This window comes from Neophocaena asiaeorientalis, unplaced genomic scaffold, assembly GCF_003031525.2.
Source record: "Neophocaena asiaeorientalis asiaeorientalis breed wild unplaced genomic scaffold, Neophocaena_asiaeorientalis_V1.1 scaffold79, whole genome shotgun sequence".
NCBI classification, from domain to species: Eukaryota; Metazoa; Chordata; class Mammalia; order Artiodactyla; family Phocoenidae; genus Neophocaena; species Neophocaena asiaeorientalis.
In genome coordinates this window covers 5,140,245-5,149,943 of record NW_020175402.1, presented here as the reverse complement: position 1 = coordinate 5,149,943, position 9,699 = coordinate 5,140,245, and the positions used below count along the sequence as shown (strand labels likewise).

Here is a 9,699-nt window from a genome sequence, read left to right as displayed (position 1 = left end):
GTGAATATATATATATATATATGTATGTATTTTTTGCATGTAGATGTCCAGTTCTTCTAGCACTACTTTTTTTAAAAGACTTTCCTTTCTCCACTGAATTGATTCTGCTCTTCTGTCAGAGATCAGTTGACCATATTTGTGTGGATCTACTTCTGGGTTCTCTAATTCATTCCACTCATTTGTCTGTTCCTTTGCTAATGACACCCTGTCTTGGTTATTGGAGCTTTATGATAAGTCTTGAGGCTGGGTAGGGTCAGTCCTCTGACATTGCTCTTCCTCTTTGTTATTTGTGTTGGTTATTCTGGGTCTTTGTCTCTCCATATAAACGTTAGAATCAGTCTGTTGATAGTCACAAAATAATTTGCTGCGATTTTGATTGAGATTTCATTGAAGCTATGGACCAAGTTGGGAAGAAATGACATCTAATAGTATTGAGTCTTCCTATTTATGAGCATGGAATATCTCTTCACTTATTCTGATTTCCCTTGATTTTTCTCATCATAATTTTATAGTTTTCCTCATAAATATCTTGTACATATTTTGCTAGGTTTATTCCTAAGTACTCAGTACCTTTTTTCTTCTTCCCTTTTGTTTGTGTGTGTGTGTGTGTGTGTGTGTGTGTGTGTGTGTGTGTGCGTGCTGGTGAGGGCTGAATAGGTGGAGCACAGGGGATTTTTAGGGCAGTGCAACTATTTTTTGACAATGTGGGTACAGGACATTATGCGTGTGTCAAAACCCATACAACTGTACAATACAAAGAATGAACCCTGGTGTAAACTATGGACTTTAGTTAATAATAATGTATCAATATCAGTTCATTAATTGTAACAAATGTACCACACTAATGCAAGATGTTAATAATAGGAGAAACTAAGCCAGGGAGAGAGGGGTATATGGGACTCCCTGTACTATCTTTTCAATATTCTGTAAGCCTAAAACTGCTCTTAAAAAAAAAATAGTCTATTAATAAAAAAGTACCAATTCCAGGGCTTCCCTGGTGGCGCAGTGGTTGAGAGTCCCCCTGCTGATGCAGGGGACACGGGTTCGTGCCCCAGTCTGGGAAGATCCCACATGCCGCGGAGCGGCTGGGCCCGTGAGCCATGGCCGCTGAGCCTGCGCGTCTGGAGCCTGTGCTCCGCAACGGGAGAGGCCACAACAGTGAGAGGCCCGTGTACCGCAAAAAAAAAAAAGTACCAATTCCAAATGGAATGGAGCCCCTCGTAAAGTCTTCCAATGGCTCCTCCTTGCTTACAGGATCAAGCCTACACTCCCTCATCAAGCACAGGAGTCCTCCACAGTTTGGCTGCCCCTGGAGTCCATGGGCCACTCCACCCTCTACAATGCAGCTGAACTGAATCACTCAGGGTCCATGAGGGCACCTGAGACTACGCCCTACTCCCTTGGCCTCGTACGTCGTCCCTTCCTTGCCTGGTCCGTAAATGTCCTGAAGAAGCTTCTGCAGATTTCGATTTGGGAACACAGAGGAATGATAAGCACCTGCTTCAGAACATCGCCCTTGTGCTCTGACAGGACCTCTTCCCTTTCTGTCTCCGGTGCTAAACTGGGTATACCCTGCGGGCCTCAGCCTGGTTCTCTCCAAATGCACAAACAGAATAATCACAAAATCTCACCAGTGAAACTGTTGTTCCCCCAGTGTTGAACCACAGTTCCCAAACTGTGCGTCAGGGCACCTTAGGGTGCCACAGCAAAGTCACAGGAGCACAGGAGGATATTACGAATTTAGAGTTACTCAGCATCTGTTGGCTACCGAGAGGACCACTAGCTCAAGGTGGTTCAGCGTTTAATCATTAGATTGCACTACACTCCTTTGATTACGTCATCTTTGAGAAGCTGGGTTTTTAGCGGTTGCTGTGATATGAAGGTCGATGTGGGACAGGAAATGAGGGTGGTGCGGTCCGATCTGATTAGCAAGCCTGACAAAGCTTTACAGCACCCCACAAGCACACAGATTCCATTAGTTATTGTACTTCTTCAAGAATGAAATAAAGATAGTTTCCTCTAACTTACATGTATTAATTTTTTAAATGACTAACTTGGTAGGACATAAATTCTTCTTAAGTGATCCGGGCTTAACTAACACATTGAAATGTTAGGTATTTCTTTTGGCTTAGGGGGTCCCTGAAAAAACTACTGAGACACTAATGGTTCAGTGAGCTAAGAAAGTTTGGGAACCTCTGGTCTAAGAAATCCTCTAATCCAGGGCCCATCAAGAGACTGCAGGTTGTGAAATCAACGTAGTGGGTTATAGTCAGCATTCTTTTCTCCTTAACAGAATGGTAAACAGAACACATTGCATGTAGCAAGCGTATTACTGTGTAAAACTTATGTTCAGTATATACATACAAATTAGCGTGGGTATCTTGGGTCACAATGTAAAATGTGTATTTCTTGTTTGGGTTGTGATTTTAAAAGTTTGAAAAACCGCTAAGACTTCAACCTCCTTATTTTACAGATGAGAAAACAGCCCAGAGAGTGAAAGCTGATTATTACTGCAAATCACAGCCACCAGTGCCGGGCTCTGCACTTGGCCCTGCTAGGCTGGTGACCCTCCAAGGCAGGCCCTCTTCTACCCAGTAGAGGTGTGGTTACTCAAAGTCACAGAGCTACAGAGGTGAGATACTCTCACTTTGATCCCAAGACGCATTTGCACCCCACAAATGCCACCAGCCACACCTAGAACAAAATGGTTTTAATCAATTGCGTCACCCTCACTCTCCTGGGAGCGGAGCAACAAAAAGGCTCGGCTCCTGCCCCCAGAGGACAGTAAGGCTTATGTGTCTCTCCACACGGCAGGGCCCAGGCTGGGCAGGCAGGAGGCAGGGACAGAGGAAATGGCGGGTGGCTCGAACACAGGAAAGCAAAGGGGCCCCTGCTAGTCCTTGGGCCCCAGGGCCCAGCCCCAGTACTCCCGCTCTCCCCTCCCGGCTGGAGAAAGGTCGTGGAGAAGAGACAGGGGAGCAAGTCCCAGCAGCAGGAGAAGCAGCAGCAGCTGTTTCCTTCACCAATAAATATACTTCATTACCAAGCTAGAAGAGAGGGGTGGGAAGAGGGACGGGGGGAGAGGAAGGGCGAGAGGCTGCCACCTGTGTTGCTGGGATTAAAGCAATGACGAGATGGTGCCAGACCCCCACCACTATCCTCACCACCCCCCACTCCCACCCCTCATCTTCTCAAAACTGTGAAAAAGCTTTTAACATGGCCCTGCTGTCTACAGGGCTTTTCTGAAGCCTGGCCGAGAGGAGGCACCTGGCAGAGTCAGGGTGGAGGGAGGGAGGGAGGGAGGGAGCGAGGGAGGCTGCTTCTCCCCAGAGGCTGCAGCTGGAGGGCTGGAGCCAAGTGAGCCCTGAGGGGAGTGAAGAGGGAGAGGGGAGGAAGGATGAACCAACTACGGGAGCAGCTCCTGAGCTGAGAGCCAAGGGGGCAAAGAGGGAGGTCTGGTGAGTGGTGGGGTGACCGCTGCATCCAGTGTAAAGCTCAGGCTGCTGAGGAGGGAGGGGGGCTGAGTTAGGGACTTCCCCATCCGAGTGGCTCAGGAGACCCACCCCCTCCCCCCAGAGCAGCAGGGGACAGAGAAAAGCCATCACTTCTTTGGTCTTTGTGGCGGCTCAGCATGTGGGATGGGAGGGAGGGCACGGAGGGCCTGGAAGGCTCCTAGCAGGGAGTGCCATCTCAGCAAGAGGAGGCCTGGCTGGGAGCTCTGGCAGAAAGGTCACAGTGAGGCTGAAGAGCGCCCGAAGGAAGAGTGGCCCTCCAGAGTGCAGAAGGGCTGGCACAGATGGGTGGGGAATGGTGTGGTGCCCCACACTGCCAGGGCCCTTGGGAAAGGCTAAGCCTCCAGGGGTGGCCAGTGAGGGCAGGTGCAGGACCCAGAGCCAGTGCCTGGGAGGAGGGCAGGGACGCTGTACTGCAAGTAAGCAGTGGCTTGACCTTGCCCCTCCAGGGCTCCCATCCTTACTTCTGTTTCCACCCTGACAGAATGGCTCTGCAAGGAAGGGGGCACCCTATGCTTTTTCAGAACCTTCCCTGAAGACCAGGAGGGAGCTAGCCTTGCCCACCAGAAGCAAGAATGGTAACAGGTCAAGGCTAGCCCTTATGGACTGGGAATTCCACTCCCCTTTCTGCTGCCAACTGAAGGGTAGGGCAGTCCTTGAAGACAGCTTGAGCCCTTGCCTCCCCACTCGAGGCAGGCCGGAGCCCTCCAGGGACACGGAAGTGCAAGGTGGTGGTGGGCCTATGGAGGGGCTTCTCCTGCTCTTCTGCTCAGGGCTGGGGCCAGTCGAGGGGCAATTGCCCAAAAGTCCAAAAGCCAGCAAGTTGTAGCAATCCCCACCCCCAATGCCAAACTAACAAACAAAACAGGGAAAAGGAAAAAATGGGGGGAAGGGGAAGACAAACCAAAACAGAACCCCCTGACCTCCTGCCCAGGGGCGGAGGACCCAGCCGGTAGCAGGGGCTGGGGACCAGGGCTAGGAGGGCCTAGCTGGGCCGGCACTGCACCTGGCCCTCGGAGCTGTCCTCATCGTCAGAGGCCCCAGCACCCGCACTGCTCAGGCCTGTGATCCGATAGCCCATGTTGAGCAGCATCACCTCCAACGGGTCCGCATTCATGCGCCGCTGGTTGGCCTGGGAAGCACCCTCCATGTCCTCCACAACTCGGCCTGTGAGGTCTTCACTCTGTGGGGGGGAGGCACACATACTACTGGGATATATGTGCAGGGGAGACACACACACAGACTGAGCTATACGTATGGAGAGGGTAGGTACATACCAGGAGATGTATATGGGTGTATCCATGTTGTGTCCACGCATAGAGGGGAATGCATCCTGGGATATGTATGGGACAAACATACACACAGACGGGCCTGCGCGCGTGTGCGCGCACGCGCGCACGCACACACACACACACACACACACACACACACCAGGCTGTATGTGAGGGAGATGACACACCACACGGGGTTGTACATATTGGGGTTGGGGGGCACGTGGTAATATACACTTGGAGGAGACACAACACACTGGGATATAAACTGGGGGGAATACACATAGTAGGGTATACACTGGAGACCCCACGCTGGAAAATGACGAGGACATACCACATCAAGACATATACGGGGAGCACACCACGTTGGGTTATATATATGGGGGTGGCATACATGGACATAAATGAGGGAGGATTCACACCAGGATATGCTGGGCACACAAACTATATACCTGAGGCGGGAGCACAGATATAACTCCCCCCACCCCACTCTTTTGTTGCCACTCCCAAAGAGGATTCCTTTATCCTCCTTTTCCTCTCCCCCCAAGGAAGGGTCCTATAGGGTTTCTCTCTTTAAAATTCATAGAAAATTAGACACAGCTCTTGACTTCTGTTTTGCCAGCTGGGAAGGGGGAGGAGGTGGGGCAGAGGGCAAGGGGCCAGCCCACCTGACTACCCACACTGACTACCACACCGTCCTAAGTGTCCCTGTGGGCCAGACACACGATAGGCATCACTTCTTTAATCCTCAAAGCAACCTTCTGAGGTGGTAATGTCATTCCCATTCCAATGTACAGATGGCAAAAACCTGGATCAGAGATGGTTGAGTCCCTCAGGCAGTAAGTGGAGGGACCAGGATTCAAACTTAGGCCCATCAGACTCTAAAACCTACATACTTCTCGTGTGACTGAGGGACAGGCCTCCGCACAGCTTCTGGGGGACACAAGGCAGTGGTATACGAGGGGCAGGGTACCTAGGGAGCCTCTGAGGTACCGTTCTCATGAAGTGGTGTTGGAGTTGATCTGGTTCCCTCCCTGCCCTCCCGCACCCAGTCCTTGGTTGCTGTTTCCCATATGTGAGTCTCACCTGTGCCAGCTGGCTCGAGGATATGCCTCTGGAAGGCAGGAGACAAGTCTTGCCCCTGGAACTGCCCACTTCATGTGGAGCTTTCAGAGCTTGCTGGCTCCCACCCTGATGCAGCCTGGGGCCCTGGGGTGAGAGCTCACTCATCCTAGCAGCTCCTAGCCTCTGTGTGACTCACTGCCCTTCCCAATGCTCATGGGCTCAGCTGGAGGCCTCGCGTAGGGTCCATCCCTACCTTCCTGTCTGGCATCTGCCACCCTGCCACACCCTCACCTCTGGCCGGGGGTTCCACAGCCGCACAACGGGGTCGATGCCGCTGGTGGCCAAGAAGCAGTAGCTGGGGTGCGGCTGCAGGCAGTTGACGATGGACTCGTCCCCCTGGAGCACGCGGACCAGGTTGGTGGTCTCCTTTTCCCAGATGAAGAAGGAGCCATCATCAGAGCCACTGACGATGTATTGAGCGTTGCTGGCGGGGGGGCAAAGGGCAGGGAGGTCAGGTGGGGTACTGCCCTGTGGCCTCAAGCAGAGGCTGCATGGCTTAGGGAAAGGGAGAGCAGGGAAGTCTGGAGCCGCTCGGCCCCCCGAACTCTGGGGTCTTTACCTGACTCGGAACTCCCATGCACACGGTAATTCTCTCCACACTGCAGAGCGGTGTCACAGTTCAACTGTTCTCTTAAACTCAGGGTCAGGGACTGCCTAGGTCTCTCCTACTTACTCTCCCCCAAAGTACATTATAAGCACCCTGGGTGCCAGGACCAGATGGTGCATCTCTTAGGTCTCTGGGAACACTCCTGCCTAAGCCTTCCCTCAGTAGTCCTAGCCTTCCTGGATCCAGACCCTGAAATCCTACAGCACATCTGCCCCTGACACACCATTGACATTTAGAAGGGATCTTGACGGAGATTCTTAATTCACATTCGTGTATCTCGCCTACCCAAAGAAAGTACAGCATCTACAAAGGAGGGTTGGGGGTGATGGTGTCTGAGACATGGGCTAGGTCCCTCAGTACCGGGGGCACAGTTCTAGGCACAAAAGATTGCCAAGACTGACAGCCTATGAGGGTGCCTGCCCAAGGCTCCAAGCAACCAGATACAGAACCCAAGCTCTGGCATGTGGGTGCACGGGGAGCAGGAGGTGCGGGTAAGGAAGAGTCCAGGTGCTGCACTGGATGCTTTCTGGGTCACCTCATTAGCCCTTGTTACGGCCCCTTGAGTGGGGAGGGCCGGTTTCATTTCAGAGGTGAACAAACTGAGACCCACAGAGATGAAGCCATTTGCCCAAGGGTACAAAGGCAGAGCTGGGATGTGAGACTTTTCTGAAAGCATTGTGTCCCCATGCCCCCCACCCCCACCCCAACCTCCTGCTGCCAACAGGGCTGTGCCCTCCTCCTCTTCAGGGCCTCAGACCTGCCAAAGAAATTGGCCTCCTTGATGTCTGTGGTGGTATTGCAGTGGCCACAGTAGCGGAACTGATAGTCGTAGCTTCGCTCCCGCAGCACCATCTCGTCCTCTGAGATGGAGTCCTTGCGGCTCGTGCTGCGGAGGCGGACGGGGCCGCTGCCACCACCACCAGCTCCCTTCTTCTCGTCTGAGGGCAGAGAACAAGGAAAGGTGAGAGTCCTGTCCCTCTCTCGCCTCCCCCGCTTTTTCCCCACCCTTGAGCCGGTTTTCGGTCCAAGCAGTAAGCAATGTAGGGCTACCCGTCTCTACCTCTTCCCTGGAAAACTGGGAACAACTATGAGAAAGAAGTATCTTTGGATCCTGGCCTTGAGAGTGTTCAAGAGGAGACCTCTGATGCCAAGAGGGCCTTGGCTTAGGTCCCTGAATAACGTCTGGAAGCCCCAAGGATGCACAGACCCAAGGTCTGTTTCTGTGGATGCGAGAGGCAGGGAGGGGAGGGTAAAGCACTGCCAAGAGAGCCTCGAGGGGGAGATTTTTCTAAATAGATCCATAGCTCTGAAGGCAGTAAGGTCCAAGCCCTCCCTCTCTAGCAGACAAGTTATCATGGATCCAAATGAGGTACTAATCGGTTAGGTGCCTTGGGTAAAATCATGCCTGTCTCCTTAGTGCCTTGTTCCTGCCTGCTTCAGGGCGAACTCTTCACCTCCCACAGCTACACTCTGCATCTAGTTAACTCTTCCTCTGCATCCTCAAGGTCTCAGCCTGAATGTCTCTTCCTCAAGAACCCCAGGCTGCCATCAAGCCCTCCCCACCACACCTGCACCCTAGCAGGGCCGCAGGGCATTCTTTATTCCTCCATCGCTTGGTTCCTTCACTAGGCTACAGACTCGTGAACACAGAAATTCCATCTGACTTGTTGCCAGATATATTCCCAGGACCCAGCACAGTGCCAGGCACTGTTCAGGCTAACGAATCAACCCGTGGTTAGTAAACTGCAAAGGAGACAGGGAAGATCCGTGTCTGCCCTCAGTGAGCTCCCCTCTCATGTTTGTAGACCACACAACTACCTAGTTTACTCTCCAGTGCCACCAGCTGAGCTGGGCAGGGCCTCGAATGCTCTCTGCAGGTAGGCAGCAGGTTCGGAGAGGCTGTGCTTTGCCCAAGGTCACATGGTTTCACATGGCAGAGCTGAGATTGGAACTGAGGCTCCACACCTGTGCCCAAGGCATTTCTACTGCCCTGTGCTGCTGTTTCTTTTGCACCCAGGCAAACTGGAGCAAGTGCACCCCAGCCAGCTACCCCGAATTCAGATCCCAATGGAATGGCCAAGGCCCTGTCTGTGAGCAGAAGAGAATGACCTGCGAGGCACACTGGGCTCAGCTGACCCCTATCCTGAGTCCCAGGGGGAATACGCCAGGTGCCTTAAACATGTCATTGCTAATCCTTGTCTCAGAGAGACCAAGTGACTGTCTCCAAGTCATGTGGCTTCTCAACCAGTACGTAAGCCTAGGCCTCTCCTATCTCAGAACTATGTCCTCTCCAGAATGTCATTGTAGCACCGCAAATAGACAGAGTGACAGCAACCCCGCCTCAGTGCCGACTCACCGCCATCATTTTTGGAGAAGAGGGCGGCCGTGATGTCGCGTCCCAGTGCATCACAAGCGCTGCTATGGGCCTGCTCCGGGAACTTCCCTTTGAAATCATCCAGGCACTCCAGGGCCTCAGCCACGTACTTGAGCTCAAAGAGGCATCGGGCCAGGCGGAAGTGCGCCTTCAGGTGGCATGGGTTTAGGGAGATGGCCTTGAGGCAGTCCCTCAGAGCATCGTAGTGGTCACCATCCCTGGGAAGGCAGGGCAACGAGGCTTGGAGGTGGGGCCACGCGGCAAGCAGGGAGTCCCCATTCCGTCTCCTGCGCTTCATGCGTCCACCCCAGCCCACCGTTGAGAGATCTCAGGGCAAGGGTACTTGGGGATGAAGAGAATCCTGGCTCAGCCCAGGCCTTGCTCCCCAGGAGACAGACTACGTTAAGGAGGTAAGCCAGGAGCCCCGAGGTCTTGGCAGGGTAGGTAGAGGGTGGGAGGTGGGTGTGAGGCCAAAAACCAGTGTCCGGCTGCCCTCTGCTGGACACAGCGTGCAACTGCGCACCCACTCACCCCAGGCACCCGCAGCTCTGCAGCAGAAGGCCTGGCATCTTGCCCGCCTCAGGCTCCCCAAGCTCTCCTTCTCCCTTCCTCTATCCACCTCCTCAAATCCCCCCGGCTGGCCTTCAAAGCCATGTCCAAGGCGGGGGGCCCTCAAGGACAGTTCTGTGCTCCGGGGAAGCCAGAAGGGCCAGGCTGGGGACTCAGGGTCTGACCAGCGGGCAGCAAGCCCTCAGCCAGACGCCCCTCTGTCCTGGCTGACTGATCCACAGCAGCTGTGGCCTCTACCTC

At 53.5% G+C, this 9,699-nt stretch overlaps 1 protein-coding gene across 2 annotated transcripts in view; it reads right to left on the bottom strand.

The window, feature by feature from the left end:
• Positions 1-2,693: 2,693 nt before the first annotated feature.
• The window catches only part of WDTC1 (WD and tetratricopeptide repeats 1), a 68,656-nt gene continuing 61,650 nt past the window's right edge, over positions 2,694-9,699 (bottom strand). For both annotated transcript variants that reach the window (XM_024766757.1, XM_024766756.1), the window contains exons 13-16: positions 8,872-9,107; positions 7,273-7,453; positions 6,140-6,332; positions 2,694-4,695 (exon numbers count right to left, since the gene is read on the bottom strand). In XM_024766757.1, the coding sequence (XP_024622525.1) occupies positions 4,498-4,695; positions 6,140-6,332; positions 7,273-7,453; positions 8,872-9,107 (808 nt within the window). In that variant the 3' untranslated portion in view covers positions 2,694-4,497. The remainder of the gene's footprint in view (positions 4,696-6,139; positions 6,333-7,272; positions 7,454-8,871; positions 9,108-9,699) is intronic.